The 17,785-nt window shown below is 59.2% G+C and overlaps 1 protein-coding gene across 11 annotated transcripts in view; it reads right to left on the bottom strand.

Annotated features, from left to right (window-relative positions):
* The window catches only part of CUX1 (cut like homeobox 1), a 209,315-nt gene that overhangs the window by 9,858 nt on the left and 181,672 nt on the right, over window positions 1-17,785 (bottom strand). For 9 of the 11 annotated variants that reach the window (XM_055136481.1, XM_055136482.1, XM_055136485.1 and 6 more), the window contains 4 exons: window positions 17,283-17,585; window positions 16,564-16,752; window positions 14,826-15,090; window positions 1,954-10,240 (listed from right to left, as the gene is read on the bottom strand). The exons of the other annotated variants lie outside the window; for them this stretch is intronic. In XM_055136481.1, the coding sequence (XP_054992456.1) occupies window positions 9,538-10,240; window positions 14,826-15,090; window positions 16,564-16,752; window positions 17,283-17,585 (1,460 nt within the window). In that variant the 3' untranslated portion in view covers window positions 1,954-9,537. Of the gene's footprint in view, window positions 1-1,953; window positions 10,241-14,825; window positions 15,091-16,563; window positions 16,753-17,282; window positions 17,586-17,785 lie in introns of those variants that run through there. 11 annotated transcript variants of the gene reach the window in all.

Below are 17,785 nucleotides of genomic sequence, written 5' to 3'. Positions count from 1 at the left end.
AGAGCCAGGAGTGAGCCCTCAGCACTGCTAGGTGTCGCTCCAAAACCAAATAAGGGAGAAAGGAAGACTGAGAGGGACTCGCCCCAGGTCGCAGGCAGAGGCTGAGAAGTGCTGGCCTGGGGGTGCGGCCTGAGCAGAGACCCGGGGCCTGCTGGGGGTCCTCAGATCCCCCGGGGGACCCTGAGTAGCTCCACAGCCAACTATGGAGCTAGAAACTGAGGCTCCCTGGAGGGGCCTGGAACACGGGGCTCACCCCAGCCAGCCCGCCGGGCCCCCAAGACCCCAACTCTCAGCCTTTGGGGCTCCTGCCACCTACGGGCTCCAATGCTGGGGTGAAGCTGAGGAGCTGCAGGTCCCCCCCAACCTCTCCAAAGAGCCTGACGCCTGCTAAACAGGGGACGAGGGGCCAGCGGGGGGTCTGAGCCCTGAATCCAGGCTCCGTACACGAGTAACCCCCGACAGTGCTGGGTGCGGCCTAAAGCACAAACCCCCAAGGAAAAACCAGAACAAACGGCCGCAAACAGGTGAGGGCCGGATTCGGCCCCATGCACCCCTGCAAGGTCTGCCAGTGGGTTGGGGCGCCTCCAGCACCCAACAAAGCTCCCGTTTTGGCTCTGAGCCCTGGAACTTGTGGGGAGGCGGGGGCCATGCATGGCAGAGCTGCCTGTGTGTGTGTGTGTGTGTGTGTGTGCGTGGGTATGTGTGCATGCATGCATGTGTGTGCATGTGTGCGTGCATGTGTGAGCGCGTGTGTTCGTGTTGGGGGGAGGGCGCTAGGGGCAGTCTTGCTTCCTGGCCCTGGAGCTGGGGGCTGCAAAGCCCCGGCTAGCCCCACCTCAGAGCACCCCGAGACTGCACCGGCCTTGGCCCTGCTGTTGCCCTCTCCCTTTCCACATTTTGTATTTGTGGTTTGGGGGGCCACTTCCACAAGCGCTGAGGGGACCGGCAGTGCCGGGGCTTGAACCAAGGGCCTCAGCATCTGGTTCTGCATTTGACCTTTGGAGCAACTACAGGGCAGGGAGGGCATTTGCCTTGGCTCGGCCACGCTAAGTTCAGTTCCAGGCCTGCAATAGGACCCCCGGGCACTGCTGGGTGTGGCCCCCAAACTTTGCTAATAGCCTTTAGAACACCTGTGGGGTGGGGCACACCTGCGGGGTGGGGTTCATTTGTCCCACCGTGATCTCCCCCCAACACTTGTACAGATATGAATATCTACGAAACAGGTGTTTAAGCAAAACACTCGCTAATAACGAATCAGAGAAAATTTAAAAACGTTTAAAAACCTGTGAGGGGTCGCGGGGCCAGAGCGAGCGTGCAGGGGCCAAGGCCACACTTGCTGCTGGTCCTAAGTCCACCCCACACCGCCTGACCCCCAAGACTGCCAGCGTGCTCCAGGGACCCCAAGTCCGCGGGTCCTCACACTGACCCACCAGCCAGACTGGCCCAGAATCTCCCCAGGAGGCTCCCTGGGTCCCTGAGTGTTGCCTGGGACCCCCGCCCTGCCCCGCCCCGCCCCCTCCGTGCAGAGAAAAGGAAAAACCAATGAGGGTCGTAACCCCGGGTGTCAGCAGCAGCAGGGGACGAGCAGACAGGACCTTGGGCAGCACTGGTTGAGGGGGACAGACGCCAAACCTGGGCTCTCCCAGCGGAGGGGGCTGGAGCCCACCCTGGCCCGGCGACCCTCGGGATTCCTGCGGGAACTGCACATGGAAAGCACCCCAACTAGTCACACGGGCCCCGGTGGCGCTTCTCTCCGGCAGGGGGAGCCCCACCCTGGGGTCGCCAGACCGTGAGGCACACGGCAGGCTCCGGGACGCATGAGACAAGACGCACTGCACCTCTGCTCGGCAGGGAGTCGGGGAAGGGGGGCTCTGCCCGGCGCGGCGTGGCGCGCGGTGGTCGGCATTGCTTTCCCAGGCTCCAGCACTTTAAATGAAGACGAGCCACACGTGCTTGTGTTTGTATAAAAGATATTTACTTCAATGATCACACCTAGGGTGCTAGTGAATAATAATAATACATGGTGTGAGTTCCATACAGTGATATTGCTTCTCCATATCATATAGGGACCGTGGTACAGTGCTGGAACAAACAGCAAATGGTTAACGAAGACGCGAGAACCGCGGCCGGCGGGGCCTCCCCACCCCCTCGCCAGCCCCATCAGCTTCTGACTCTGAAACGTCGGAAACAAACAGCAAGAAAGAAAATGTGTCTGGAGATGGGGGTCACAGCGACACTACAGAGGCTTCTTGAAAGCTATTTGTACAAAAAAAAAAAAAAAAGACGCCCTTTTTTTTTTTTTGGTGGGTTTTTGGTTTCCCCCCCCGTTTTTTTCTGTTTTTTGTTTTTTTTTTTTTGTGTGTGTGTTTTTGGTCAATCGGGTCTTGTGTGAGGATCAAAAAGGAAAAAAAAACAAAACAACAAAACCAAAAGGCTGTGATTGTATTAACCAACAAGCTCTAAGAACGTCTAAAAGACTGAGTGCGTTACAGAAAATATAAAATACTGCTAAAATGTAAGACACCACGCTCCACGGGGCGGGCTGAGCGTATCGAGGGTCCCCGGAGCCCCAGCCACCCCGCGCTGTTAGTAGTCTGCTGGGAGCCTGCGCCCCACCACGCAAGTAGTTATTGCACAAACCGAAGAGCAGGGCCCGCTCTGCGGCGGGGCGACGTCGGGGACCCCCAGCCCCCCCCTCCTGGGCCACGCCTACAAGCTAGTTTCATGCTTTCAGAGACTGGGATAAGACCTCACGTGTCCAAAATGCACAGCATTTTTTTTGGAGGGGTCTTCAGGGGCGGGGCATGAGATGCCCGTATTTCTCAAGGAAAGAGGTGGAAAATGGGGAGAGAGAGAGAAAGAGGAAGAGACAGACGGAGAGACAGAGAGGGAGAGAGAGAGAGAGGGGAGAGGAAGAGAGAGAGGGAGGAAGAGAGGAGAGGAACAGAGGGAGAGGGAGAGAGAGAGAGAGAGGGAGAGAGAGATGCATAGACCAACTTGAGAAAAGTGAGCCCCCCGGTGCGGGTTAGGGCAGCCAGGCGACCCAAGGGCCTGCTTCAGACCAGAACAGAACTGGGCCCCTCACCCCATTTCAGCGGGCAACGCCGCGGCACATGGCAACTCCGCCCGGGGCCCCGGAGGCAGCTGGCTGCACCCCCCACCCCCTCTCTCCCTGGGCCCACAGCCCCTTCCGTCACTGGTTATTTTGTCAGCTGAGCTTCACACCTCACGTCCCCCTCAGCACACGTGGAAACGGGGACCTGGGGGTCCCCACTGGACCCTCGAGCTCTCACTGGACTGAGGCACTATTGCTCTGCAGGATGCCGGCAGCAGCTTCGTGGCCGGGCCAGAACCCCAAAGCCAACGGGAAGTGCAACTCATGCAGGCCCCGAGGGGGGTGGCCAGGCCTCCCTGAACGGAGGCTCCCAAACTTCCAGAAACCGGAAGTCTCAGCGGGTCACCGGAGGCGCTAGGAGGCGGGTCAGCTGGAGGGTTTTGTTCGACTCTCACTGGGCAGGTTGGAGAGGGCGAGAGCACGGGGCTGGGCAGTGGCCGGGGGCGGGGAGGGGGGCCCAGAACCGGAATCTGACGGGTGCAGGAACCCTCTCAGTGCCCCCGGACATCCCCAGGGCCTTCAGTTCTTTGTGGGCAAGGTTGGGGGGAACGAGTGGAGTGATAGCAAAAAAAAAAAAAAAAAAAAAGCATATATAACACCCACAACACCACAAAACAACATGCTCCTGATAAGAACCTAAATGATTCACCTAATAATAAATAGAGGACAGACATCTCCCCCCACCCCCCAAACACCCTCGGCTAGTCATCCCCGCGCAGGGCAGCTCAGCAGTCCGTGTGTGTGAGAACAGGCGAGGCGCTGGGCTGGGGGCTGGGGGCTCGCTCCGGAGGCTCAGGCAGCTGAGCCGCGTCACCCCTGCCCGCCCCCCACCCCCCACCCCGCAGGAGCCCCCCCCACCCCGGACCCTGCGCGCCAGGCGTGGGAGAAGGAGGCGGGCTGAGGCTGGGGGGGGGGCGGGGGCTGGGAGGCCGGTTTCCCTTCGGTTCATGAACACGCGGAGCTACAGTGAACGTACCCACCCCCAACCTGAATCGTCCTGGTCTAAAGCTTACTTTGAGTTCATTTGGTGTAATACATTATCTCTTAACGAAGAAAAAAAGCATTTCTATTGCACAGAGCTTCTATTTAAGTGCTTTCTGTTTAAAGCAAACTACCAAAAAAAAAGAAAAAGTAAAAACATTAAAAAAAAAAAGCCAAAGGAACAAGAGAGAGGAAGGTGGAGAGGAAGAGGAGGAAGAGGAGGAGGAAGAGGAGGGGGAGGGGATCGTGAGCGCGGAAGCAGCCCCGGCCGCGCGCCCCGCCGGCACCCCCGTCCGCGGTCTGTACACTGTGCTTCTGGGTCTGCTCCGTGGGGCCGTGTCTGACGCCGGGGTTAAGGCACCTTTCCTTTCTGCTCACAGAAAGCTGGATACATAGCATAGAGCGGATTTTGTGGTAGAAATTAAAGCCTAGACTACAGAAATGACGGGAACACAGACAATCCCTACAGTTACTGCGCGGGAAGAGCCACTGGGGGGGGGGCGGGGCAGGGGGGGCGGAGGGGGGCGCGGGCCTCCTTCTCACTGGCCTTTTCCGGATTCTTCGCCCGTCATGCCCAACTTTTCAAGTTAGCATTTTGGAGGAGACGAGGCGCTTTGGAAATGTCTCGTTAAAGCTAAATGTCACTTCAGCCAGAAATGAAAGGGCGCTGCCGCCTCGTCAGGGTGGACGCATCTTTGGGGGGAGTGGAGTGACGGGGCGGGGGGGCGGGGGGCCGGGGCCAGGGCTGGGCGCTCAGTCCGGGTCCTCACTGGGGCTTCGCCTCCCAGAAAGGCAGAGGCGGCTGGCAAAAGAAACGCTGTCTCACGGTGCCCTCAGTCTTGGGGGACGGAGTGTGTGTGACACGGGCCACTTAGGGTGCAGCTTGGCCGGGGGCCGGTCACGAAGGGAACCTCGCACCTCTATGCCCCAACTAACGCTGCAGCAGACACAGGGGCGGTCCCCTAAGTGGGGCTCTTCCTAAGTGCCCAGGTACGCACCGGCTGTCTCGGGCATCTCCTAGGTTCTATTAGGACACTTGGGCCACCAAAGTGAATGGCCTCGATCCGTGTCCAGCCGGTGGGCCCTGAAGGTGGCTGTGTTTGGGACTGGGCAGAAGCAAGAATGTTCTCCTGGGCTGAAGCTGGCGGGGCGGGCCGGGTACGGGCTGGAGTGGGCCACGCTGCCTGGAGCCAGGGATGCTCCTGGAGAAGCCCGAACTCCACCCTCTGGGCGCCAGAGGCGGGAGGGCGACCCTCAGCCCTGCTCTGGCCAGTTGGGGAGAAAACGGCTGCAAAGGGCCGGAAGCACTGAGCGGGGAGCGGGAAGGAGGCTGGGAGCCCCCCGTGCCCGCCTCGCCCCCATCTGTGAAGAAAACGCTCCGTGGGGGACTGCTGGGAGTGACAGAAACTGCCAGCCCTGTCGCCCTTTCTCCCCGCAGTGAGGTAGAAGGGGTCAGCAAGGACGAGGGGAGGAAGGGGAGCGCCACGATGACCATCCCAGGCCCACAATGAGGTCACCGCCGAGTCTCTTACAGTCCTCACTACGCCAGCCCCAGCGGCACCCGCAGACCCCCCGGCCCTGCCACTGGCCACAGCCACCAGCCATCCCCCAGGAGGACAAGGCCTCGGAGAAGCAGAGAAACCAGCCTGGCCCCAGGGGCACAGGGGCCACTGGGCCCGTCCGCAGACGCCCGTTTCCCAGCCTTGGGTACAACTGTGGGGACATGGGCGCAGGGCCTCCGCCCCGCCACTTGCCAAGTTGCTACCGGAGCTGCCAGGGCCAGCAGGGGATACTTCACCGCAGACCTGCCTGTCCCCCGAGGGCTGGTGGTCGGCACCGGGGTCAGGGCCCACGGGAAGAGGCGGGGCAGGGAGGTTTGTGCTTTGGCAGCCAGCGGCCAGGGACAGCCACCACCCCTGGGCTCGGTCTTAGCACTGCACCTGATGGGAAGCTGGTGCTGCCCCAGAGAATGACGGCGGCGAACGAAAGGGCGTGGCCATCTGAGTGAGCACAGGAACCACGGATGCAGGCGCTCGAGAGAGGCCGTGGCCGGGGCCACACGCCACCGCCCAACCTCACACCGCGCCAGAGAACACGGGCAGGACCCCGGGGTCAGGGGCTGAGCGGGCGCGGTCAGGCCGAGCCTCCACTTAGCCAGCTAAGGAATGGCAGAAACCGTTATGAACACTGCCTCCAATTAACCAAAAGAAGCCGTTTAAAATGGTATAATAGAGCTTGTAATTAAGTGTTAGTGTTTTATACAGAACCGTTTTCCCCAGGGGAGAGGTACAAATCAGCTTTTTAAACCGATGGAGCGGAAAGAGGAGGAGGTCGGCTGCCGGTGGGGGCGGCTTGGCACGCCAGCCAGCTACGGGGGCGAGAGGACGCTGGTCAAGGCACTTGAATATTGCTTATCACGATGAAAGATCAACCCTTAGACTTCAGCTGAGGGGCCCAGTCCCCCCACGGGGTTCTGTCATTTAGTGGCAGCTCTTGGAAATATTACAGTGACCGCTGAACACATAAGAACAGAGGGCTGGGATCTCAACTGGAAGAAAAACAATAATAAATAGAGGAAAAAAAATACAAACACAGAACTGCAAGCAAAATGGAACCAACTGATTGTATCGAGCGGCCAGATGTAAGTCTGGCAAAAAAAAAAAAAAAAAAGACAAATGAAATCAACTACAACCTTGTCAACAAGCCCCGCCCCCCAACAAAAAAACGGCTAAACTGCTCCGAAGAGTCACAGTGGCTGCCTTAGGCTGTCGCTACTTGCCCACCGGGATGGACAGATTTCTCCTTTTGCGTTCTCCTCAGATGTTAACTCCTTCGCAACAGTCAGGCCTTTGCATGGAATGTGCCACCCTGCCCCTTCCTGCTGGCACGCCCTGCCCTGCCCTGCCTTTCACTCCGGGGAAAGTGTGCGCTCTGGAGAGGCGTCACAGGCGCCACGACGACGACAGTCCCTCGTCCCTCGGGGGTCGCACGGAGAGGACAGACACTACGCACGCGGCACGGCACGGGTGGGGAGCGCCACTTCCTCCCCCATGCCCCTCAGCGCCTCTGACGGGGTCCCCCTGTCACCACGCGACTACTGAGTCAGGGATGGCGCCACCGACGGAAAGACGAACCGCCCGCCCGCCAGCCTCCGAGAGCCTTCTAGAAACTTCGTGCTCAGGAAAAGGCATTGTCTTTAGTGTCGTGACTCTTAAATTCGTGAAGACTTGAGCTAAGTGCTGCAGTCGCAGGCTGGAAGCCGGTAACTGGGAAACGTAATTCCTAAAACATCATGCAAGAAATGTGGCTTCGCCTCTTACAGTCAAAGTCCTACAAGTTAATTAGTACAAACACACGAGGGCGGAGAGCGGGGCATACCTTTAAAATGATAACTCCCCCCCACCCCCACCCCCCAAAAAAGGTAATATTAATTCAACTTAAGAAATAATGAATGCACCATTAAAATGTCATCCAAAGATGTTGACCTAAGGTAAAGGTTTCAATGATACACAATTCGGTCAAAAAAGTTTTCAATCAGTAATATACAGTAGGACAACTACATCTTGTAAATTATACCCCAATACTGCCGGCAGTCTATCCCGCTAAAGAATATTTGCCCCTTTCATCCCTTCCTAACAATCAGATAATAAAATACAGCACCTATAAATAAGCAAAAAAAAATATATATATACCGAAATCATCTATTGTTAGTTTAAAGATATGGCAATAAAGGAGTCTAAATTAGCAAACTTGTAGAAGCCATAACTGATACAACAGCTTATTGAAAAAAGGTGGCAGTAATGCACTCCATGTGTGCCCAGGTACTTAAGAAAATACACAGACGTATAAAATTGCACACACGCACGCACGCACACTCACACCCACCTCTATTCTCACGCATATACACATAGACAACAGGAGGAATCAGAGACAAGTTAGACTCTTGATTTGTACTCAGACTGCCCTAAACTGTGCATGAAAGGATGGTTCCGAGAGGCAAAAGAAAGGTGGGCTGGAGGAGGGGGGGGTCTGGTCTGGAAGTGAAGAGCATCAGCATTCTGGGGGGTGGGGGGAGAGGTGGGGCCCTCTCGAGGGGTGGAAGCAGAACCCGAGTGCCAAGCTTCCCGCCGCGGGCGCGCAACAGACATCAGTGCTTGTGGGGGGACTTGAGGGGGTCGACTGCGCGCCAGAGCCCTGCCGGGGGGGCCCAGGAGGGGCGTCCCTGGTGGGGCTCAGTCCATCGGGCGCCCGGAAGAGCCGAGTGAGGGCCGGTGCCTTCCGTGCCAGGGGGCGGTCCCGCCCTCGGCCACGCCCCGGAAGTGCCTGAGCCCCACCCGGCTTCCCCCTGTCCCTCCTCTCTTTGAGTGCTCGTGCGCGGGTGCGGACGCGTGGACGAACGAAGACGCGGGGAGGGGAAAACGAAGGAACGGGAACGTGCTACAGTTCGAACTTGTCTCCTAAACCTCCGAGATATGAGGTCTGATTAGCGTGCTCTGCGGTTAGAGGTTAAAAAGCAGATTAAAAAATACCTAGATTCGGATCTTTTCTTTTCTTTCTTTCTTCTTTTTTTTTTTTTTGTCCTGATTTGGCCTAGAATGGAGTGTATTAAACAGACTCTGGGCAAAAACCCCGAGCCAGTTAAAGCTATGGATCAATGTATACATGTCAGGGTTCTAGTTCAAGGACAAGAAAACACTACGTCAGCTACCACAAAACCAGTTTCCTGATGCGACTTTTCTTCTTTTTTTTTCTTTTTGTTTAAAAAATAGGTGGAGTAAATGTGTTTTATTTTCATTCAAAGTTTCAAACGAGAAGATTCTTTACTTGAAAATATTTAGGAATCCAAACTAGTGTGTTTAGAGTCGGTGTGACTATGCAATCTCTTAGTGGCAACTGAAGAGCTACAAAAACTTTTAATTTTTCTGAAAAAATCCCCCCTCCCCCCCTTTTTTTTTTCCTGGTTTAAGAAGATAATAGTGTATTATCGCTCTGAAGCCATTAGATGGCAGATAAAAAGCCCCCTTTTAATATGTGGGTTTGATTTCTTTTTCTTTTCTTTTTTTTTTTTTTAAAGCCCACACGAAAGAGGAGGGCACAAGGCAAAGCTGTAAGAGTTATTCCAGAACCTGTGGAAATCACTTAGGGCAATAAAAAAAACACTTCAGGGTACAAAAAAGCTCGACTACACATTTCCGTTTTCTTCCTTGAAAACACGACAGAGATTGGGCTTAATGCTCCTTTGTTTTCTATATGCACCTTGGCCTATGGCGATTTTGCCCTGTGGCCCGCAGGGCGGTAAGTGCGCGACGTCCCGGCGCCCGCGGCGCCCGCCCTCGGCCCGCCCGGCTTGGCCAGACTCGGCCCGACGCGCGTGCGCGTGCGCGGCGCGGCTGCCCCGACGGCGCGGCCCGACGGCGACGGCGCGCGGCGCGACTCGCCCCTCAGAACTCCCATTCGATGGGCTCCTCGCGGCTGGCGGCCTTCTCCAGGCGGTGGATTATGCTGTTCAAGTTGGCGGCCTTCTTCTTGCGCAGGGGGTTGTCCCGCGAGTCCCGGGCGCCCGCCGCCTCGGGGAGGCCGAAGAGGCTCTGCAGCGAGCTGGGCCGGCGGGCGGGCGCGCTGGTGCTTGGCAACGCGGCGCCGCGGGCGGCGGGGGCGGCGGGGGTGGGGGCAGGGGCTGAGGTAGCGGCGTCCTCCCCGGCGGTGGCGGCGGCGGCGGCGGCGCCCGCGGGGCTTGGCACGGGCCGGTCTGCCGGGCCGTCGGCGGGTGGTGGCGGCGGCGGAGGCGGCGGTGGCGGGGCGCGGGGTGCGGCCTCCTCCTCGGCCGCGTCTGGCCCCGCCGGCCCCGGGGTCCCCGCGACGGGCGGCGGCTCGGCCTTCGCCGCCGCAGCAGCCTCGTCCCGCTGCTCCTCCGGGCCCGCGGCCGCCTCGGCCGATCCTCCCTGAGACTTGGCGGCGGCCGCGGGGCCCTCGTCGGTGTCCGCGGCGCCCGGGCCCTCGGCGGCCTCCACGCCGTCGCAGCTGTCGCCCTCGGAGCTGGGCGCCGCCCGGCCGCTGCGGGCCGATGGCGAGTCGCTGGCCCCGGCCTGGCCCTGGCTCCCGGCCTGAATCTCCTCGATGAACAGTTCTCTGCGGATCCGAGACCTGCGGGGACACGAGGGGGCGGACGGTGAGGGCGGCACCCTGGGGTCCCGGCCCGCGCGCCACCCGCTCCTCGGGAGAGTCACGCGACAGGGCACCAAGGCAGAGACTGGGTCTACCTCAGCTTTCTTTTTAAAAAACTATATTGCTTTTTCAGGAGAGAGAGAGCAAAAGGGAATGCCCTGTCACAGAGGAGGGGTGGGGTGGAGGGGGCCGGGTGGGGGTGGTGGGAGGGATGCTGGGACCACTGGCGGTGGGGAATGGGCACTGGTGGAGGGATGGGTACTCGACCACTGTATGACTGAGATGCAAGCAAGAAAGTTTGTAAGCCTGTAACTGTACCTCATGGTGATTCACTTAAAAAAAAAAAAACCCCACAAAAAACAAAATTTTTTTTTTTTTTTGGTCACACCCAGTGATGCTCAGAGGTTACTTCTGGCTCTACTCTCAGGAAGTACTCCTGGCAGTGCTCAGGGGGACCATATGGGAGGCCGGGGATGGAACCCTGGTCCACTGCATGCAAGGCAAATGCCCTACCCTCTGTACTATCACTCTGGCCCTATTTTGTTTTATTTTATGGCTTTTCTGGCCACACCTGGAGGTGCTCTGGGTTACTCCTGGCTCTGTGCTCAGGGATCACTCCTGGTAGGGCTCAGAGAACCCTATGGGACCTCCAGGATCAAATCCAGGTTGGCCACGGGCAAGGCTAGCACCCTCCCTGCAGTGCTCTATAGCTCTGGTCCCCTTACACTATTTAAAAACAATTTGGGTTGCCCCCTGTGTGGTGCTGGGATTCAACCCCCCGATTCCTTTACCTGAGGAAGAGCAGAGAAGGGCGAGTGTGTGGGAAAGTGGGGCTCCCAGGCAATGCCATGTGGGGGGACCTGGGATGGTCGAATGGCTCAGTACTTGGACCCAGCGGTGTGCCGGCCACCAGGGTCACACAGAGGAGCTGGCTACTGTCATAGCGGGGCAGAGTTAAACTCGGGTGCCCCCTGTCGCCTACTACCCCCCTGGCTTCAAAGGGGGCTTTTCATCAAGGTGGACTAATTCTGAATCTGCTACAGCAGTATGGCAGAGGCCGCTGTGGCAAGCTCGGCCAGGATGTGGGGGTGTCTGGATGTGGGGGCCGGTGCTGAGGAGGGTCCTGGCCTGCCCCCCGCGAGCCCTGTCCACCCCCACTCGCTCCAGAGCATCTCCCATCCCTGCCGTGCTCACGGCACCAGGCCAGAGGCCCTGACATCACAGATGTCCTGCTCTCAAAGGGCCAGTGAAGCCCGACATGGACCAGATGGCCGCCCACGGGGCAGAACCCCTGTGGACCACCCACCCTCAGCCGACCCCGCCACCCGGAACTCAGGCTGCCATGCCCAGCCATGGAGGGCGTTCTCGGGGGTGCGGGACTGAAGGAAACACACCCAGGCGGCTTGTGGCGGGGTGCTGGCACACGGATGTGCCCAGGACGCAGAGACAATGGCCTCCCTGGCGGGATCTGTCTCCAGCACACGAGGAACCTTCTTCCTGTCCAGAGCTCTGGCCCCAGGCTCACATACTGCCATGGTTTTTAGGGCTCACGGAGCTTCTGTGGGTCCACCTGGGGCTTGTGTTCTGCTGGATGCCCTCAAGGCCCGACTAAGAGGGGGAAGCTTTACTTTTTGGATGGGGGCACGAGGAGTTACTGGGGAAGGGGAGGAATAAGTACCTTCTAAACACCAAAAGGTGCTAACCATGGTAGGTACGGCCTTCCCGCTCAGGGCCTGCCCTGCGGCTGCACTGGGGGTCTTCAGCATTCTCGGGACAGTGCAAGTCTGAGGGGCCACAGAAGTGCCGCTGGCCTCTGCTGCTTTGCCCTAGGGGAGCCTCCAACCTGGCAGAGGTTCTGCGGGCTTCAGGCCTGTCCTCAATCACCTTGTCCCAGGGACTCTGGACCTTGGCAAACTCCTTTCGAGTTTGTGTCTTTCAAAACTGTGCCTGTTAGGGGCTGGAGCAATAGCACAGCGGGTAGGGCGTTTGCCTTGCATGTGGCCGACCCATGTTCGAATCCCAGCATTCCAACCCCCGAGCACCGCCAGGAGTAATTCTTGAATGCATGAGCCAGGAGTAACCCCTGAGCATCGCCGGGTGTGACCCAAAAACCAAAAAAAAAAAAAGAAAAACACACAAAACCAAAACAAACAAACAAACAACAAAAAAACCAACAACAACAAAAAAACCACCAACAATTCTGCCTGTTAGTCCTGCAAGGTATTTCTCTGATTTTATAATTAAACATTTTTTTCATTTTTTTCCCTTTTTTTTTGGCTGGCGGTTGGGGGGGGGGCAGGGCACACCCAGCATTGCTCTTGCTCCTGGCTCTGTGCTCAGGGATCACTCCTGGCGGCCTTGAGGGGCTCTATGGGGTGCCTGGGTCAGCCGTGTGCAAGGCAAATGCCCTCCCCGCTGTATTACATCCTGCAGGGGGGTTTTCTCTAACTGTCCTCGGATCTCCCCTAGTCTCAGCCCAGCCGGTTTCGTTGCTTTGTTGGGTCCTTCTGTGTTTTCTCTCTTCGGTCCTGGGGGCTGGATCCCAGAGCTCATGCCTATGCTCAATTGTCACCGAGCACATTCCTGGCCTGTGTAGTCATTTTATTTATTTTTGCTTCCTGGGGGCCACACCTGTTGATACTCAGGGTTAATACTCCTGACTCTGCACTCAGGAATCACTCCTGGCAGTGCTCGGAGGACCTGAAGGGATCCGGAGGATTTAACCTGAGTCAGCCACATGCAAGGCAAATACCTCCTCGGTGTCCCGTCACTCGGGTCCATGGGCCCAGGCCAGACCAAGTGTTCTGATGCTATTGGTGCTCTCCTCTCCTCATTTCTGCACTGTGTGGAGGGGTGCACTGACGTATGCTGAGTGCACAGCACTGCAAGGACAGCAGACTGGCAGGGGAAGCCAGAGAGTCCCTGGGGGACTGGGAGAAGACTGCCCGACGGGGCCTGCTGAGATGGCCTGGTAAGGAGGGGTACCTCTGCCCAGATGTGCAGTGACCTTTGTATACCCCCTGCCAGGGCTACCACCAAACTTGGATTAAATGAGCTTGCAAAAGACTTAGAAGCTTCCGGTACGTCTTGCATCCAGAAATCGAGCGTGTGGTCACAGAACCCAGGCGGGGGGTGGGGTGGGGGGGAGGCCCAGGCTCGTCTCGCTGCTCCCCACCCTCAAGGCTTTTCCTTGGTGGAGGGGCCGGGTGTGCTGCTCCCCTGTCCGTCCTCGGTGCTCACGGCCATACTCAGGTGCCTGCGTACCCCGGGGCCCTGGCAGCCCACCCCCTTGTCTCCCACAATGACCCCAGTCCCTTTCTGCAGTGAAGGGGTACTCTGGCTCCCAGGGTATTGACAATTTCCCCATTTGTTCACCATTTGGGAAGTCTGGGGGCCCTTTTAGGAACGGCAGAGCACCCCCATGAGATGAGGGCTGCTGACTGGGGACGAGTCCCCTTCCCCCAGCATGAGTGACCCCTCGAAACGGGGGTCTAGAGAGAACTACTGACCCAGATAGCTGTTCAAAAACCTTAAATGTGTAGAAATTTCCATCAGGAAAAAAAAAATTTTTTTAGGTCACACCCATCGGTGCTCAGGACTTACTCCTGGCTCCGCACTCAGGCATCTCTCCTGGCAGGCTTGGCGAGCCATATGGGATGCCAGGGCTTGAACCCGAGGCAGCCGTGTGTAAGGCAAGCGCCCTTCCGGCTGTACTGTCACTCTGGCCCTGGAAATTATCTTTCAAATATTTTTTGTTTTGTTTTTGAGCAACACCCAGGGGTGCTTAGGGCTTACTCAGATCACTCCTGGCAGGGCTCAGAGAGCCATATGGGGTCCTGGGGGTGGAGCTCGAATTGGCCGTGTGCAAGGCAAGTGCCCTCCCTACTGTACTATCTCTGTGAACCTGGGAATTCTCAGCAGTAGAGCGCTGCTTCCAGCCATGGCCAAACATCCCTGAGCTGTCAGTGACCTTCAGATGGGGGTGGGTGGGGGTTGTAGTTGGGTGGGGGTGTGTGTTCAGCCCCTCTGCCAAGAGCAGGGCACCACCTCTATCCCTGATGTCAGTGTCAGCATTGAGCCCTGGGCAGGTCAAGATCTGGAGCTCCAGGGTCACAGGCTGGGTGTTTGCCTTGCACGGTGCTGACATGGGTTTGATCCCCGGCAGCCCAGATGGCTCCCCATGCGCCACCAGGAGCGATCCCTGAGTGAAGAGCCACGAGTAGTAGGCCCTGAGCACTGCCAGATGTGGCCCAAAACACACACAGACACAGCACAGACCCCCCCCCCCCCCCCCGCGGAGCAAGCAGGCGCTCGGGAAATCCTCACTTGGGGACTTTCCTACTTCCTTGATCGCAAAATGCTTTGGGGAGCTAGGAGAGAGCCTCGCGCGCACAACCCCGCTGCCTGCAAGCTGCCGTGCTGAGCGGGGGGACCGAGGCCCAGGACAGGTGTGGGTGCTCTACCCTCGTCAGCTCTGGGGTCACCAGGACCTGGGCGGGGCAGAGCCGACAGTGCGAGCAGCCACCATGCCTGCAGGGCCAGAGGCGGTGGGCACAGGGCGCACCTGTAGTTGTGGAACCAGTTGATGACGGTGCTGGTTTTCAGGTTCAGCTGCGTGGCGAGCTCCTCGATGGTTTTGGGGGACGGGTATGGCTTCTGCTGGTAGGCCCGCTTCAGGGCTTCCTTCTCCTCCGGAGCCAGCACCACGCGCGGCTTCTTCAGCTGGTGCTGGGGCTGGGGGCTGGCCCCCTGGCTGTAGTCGATGCCCACGGCGGGGGGCTCGCAGGGCTGGCTGTCACTCACTGAGCTGTGCCGCCGCTTCATGTAGGCTGTGGGAGAAGACACGGACTGAGGTGAAGCCGTGAGGGGTCTCCCAGCCCCACGGGTCCTGTTCACACCGGTGGCAACAGAGCTGCAGGCATTGGCTGCCTCGCTCTTACAAGGGCCTCTCAGAGCACTTGGATAAGAACGTTCTAGAAGCCCATGCATGTGCCAGCCGGACCTGCTCTAGTGTGCAACTGAGGTCTCCGCCACTCCGAGAACTAGTACTTTAGTGAGGGGTGCCAAGGGGTTCTGAGTGATGAGCCCAGCAGACGCCACCGGGGGTACCACGGAGCAGGCATGGAGGGAGCTGGCTTGGGGGTGACTGGGGCAGCCCCGGAAACAGAAGCGGCAAGGAATGCCTGGTGCAGCTGGCCAGTGCCCTCTACCCTGGGGCAAGACCCCCATTCTCCAGGGAGACCTGAGGGGGGGGGCCTCGGCCACGCTCAGGGCCCTGGTACGCACTGACCCAGGACAGCAGCCAGAGGAGTCAGAGGGCCGGAGGCCCGGCAGCCCGGGATGCATGAAGGGCTGCGTGCAGGGAGCCGACAGGAGCTGGGCTGGGCTGGTGCAGGCAGAGAGAAGCGAACTCCATCTCCGTTTGGGATTTGCCACAGTGCAGTGACTTATGCTCCGGGGGACGTGGCTGTGGCTGCAGGGTTCTGGACAGGCCGCACTGCTGGGGGGCCAGGCGGCTGTGGCGTGGGGGGCTCTGCTAGGCCGGCAGGCTAGGCTCATAGACGGGCCGAGGGAGGGTGGCAGAGCTGCTCCATGGGCCCAAGGCCCCGGGCCTGCACGCCTGCCCTTTCTGTGCCTGCTGCAGCCATCAGGCCGGCCGGGGACACCCAAGCCTGCTGAGTGGGCCCTGGTGTCTAAGCTGCCAAGACCCCAGGGGGCCTGCAGACAGGAAGCATCCCTGATGTGAAATCTGTTCCTGGATTAGGTGGCTACAAGATGCTTGGGGATAGGCAGGAGGGGCATCAGCAGTGTTGGCCGAAGTGACGTGGGACCATATCCCTGGGGAGAGCTGGGTGGGCGTGTGTCCTGCCACTCAGGCTAGTGGGGTGCCCGGTCCTGCTGTGGCTGGGAGACAGGGAGGGAGGCACCGGCTCTGCCTCTGCCCAGGGCGGGGGTCCCCAGTGAAGGCCTAGCTGTCCGGACGGCCTCTCCTGTACTGGTGTGACCAGCTCTGTGCCAAGCTGACACCGGGTGCATCATGACAGACAGGTCGCGACTGCCAAGTGAGCTGTGCTGGCCAGCTGGTAGCCTCGGTCCACGTGAGAAGAGTGAGGGTCTGGTGCCCAGTGTCTGGGACAATCCAGCCCCAGAGCTAGTAAGTCTCAGGCTGCCACCCTGGGGCTCCTGGCATGCCGCCACGGGGGGGTCATCCCTCCCCTGACAGTTCTGCATAAGGACTTTGGGGGAGAAACGGCGCGTTCCCAGGGGTGCAGTGGGCGCTGAGTGCGTGTAGGCCAGGTTACCTTTCTTTTCCATCCTCTTCATGTCCATCAGCTTCTCCACGTTGTTGGGGTCGTTGAGCCACAGCTGCATTCGAACAAAGGGCTCCCGGCCCTTCAGGCTGAGCTTGTGCCAGGGCTTCGGGCGGGCAAGGAGGTCGGAGACGGAGCCCTGCGTGAGGCCGAGGATGGTCTCCCCAAACAAACGCTGACCTGGGGAAGCAGAACCAAGAGTGAGGTCACCGCAGGCGCTCCAGGCACCTGGGAGAGGGAAGGGGAGTCCCGACGGGGAAGCCGATGCAGGCTTTGTTGAGGTTTATTTCATGTCTGTTTGTAGGGCTATACCATGCGTGCTCAGGGGTCACTCCTGGCAGGCTCGGGCGACCCTATGGGGTGCCGGGGATGGAACCCGGGCTGGCCGCGTGCCAGGCAAGTGCTGCGGCGCTGGCCTCTAGACGCAGGATGTCAATGCCCAGAAGGGCTCACGGCCCCGGAGGGAGCAAGCACTCTTTTTAGGAACTCTTTTTGGGGACAAGAGCTGAGTGTAATTCCAGGTGACGCCTGGCCTGGCAGCAGCATTTGGTGTGGGAGTCCCAGGAGCCTGAGGGGCTGGGCGGGCGCTGGCTTGCAGGCCCCGGGACGCCTGCAGACTTTGGGGGCCGCTGGGTGTTCTCAGAGGTGTGTGTGCCCATCACAGCCCTTTTTGGGGTGCCTGGCCTGTGCGTGGCTAGCAGGGCACTCACCAAGGTTGTTGTCGGTCAGCACCTCCTTGACCCTCTTGGTTATGCCGTAGGTGTCGAGCTCGGGGGACACGGCCACCAGCTCCTGGATGCTGAGTGCCGAGTGGCCCGAGAGAGGCAGTGGGGTGCCGGGCTGCGAGTCGGAGGCGGGCGGCTCGCTGGGCTCCGGAGCTTTGCCATCCTTGCTTGTGTCGATGGCGGGGCACGGCTGCTGCACCAGCTCTGTCAGGCTCTTCACCGACTCGCTGGAGCTCATGGGCGACTCGGGCGCAGGGCTACAGCTGGCCGAGGTCTTGGGAGTGCTTTCTGCAAGAGACCACAGAAGGCTGGGTGTCAGGGATGCTTCTGGACAGAGCGAGTCGCGCTGCCCGCATGGAAGCGGGCGTGTCTAAACCAGACACCCCAATCTTTTGTGGCCCGACGCCGATCTCCAGGAGTGATGCCTGTGCACAGACCAGGAGGAAGAAGCCCCGCCAGATCACAGCTGGGCGTGGCCCCCAGACAAC

This window comes from Sorex araneus, chromosome 4 (assembly GCF_027595985.1).
Source record: "Sorex araneus isolate mSorAra2 chromosome 4, mSorAra2.pri, whole genome shotgun sequence".
In the NCBI taxonomy this organism is placed as follows: domain Eukaryota; kingdom Metazoa; phylum Chordata; class Mammalia; order Eulipotyphla; family Soricidae; genus Sorex; species Sorex araneus.
Note: the sequence above shows the minus strand (reverse complement) of the source record. Positions and strands in the feature narration are given on the sequence as shown.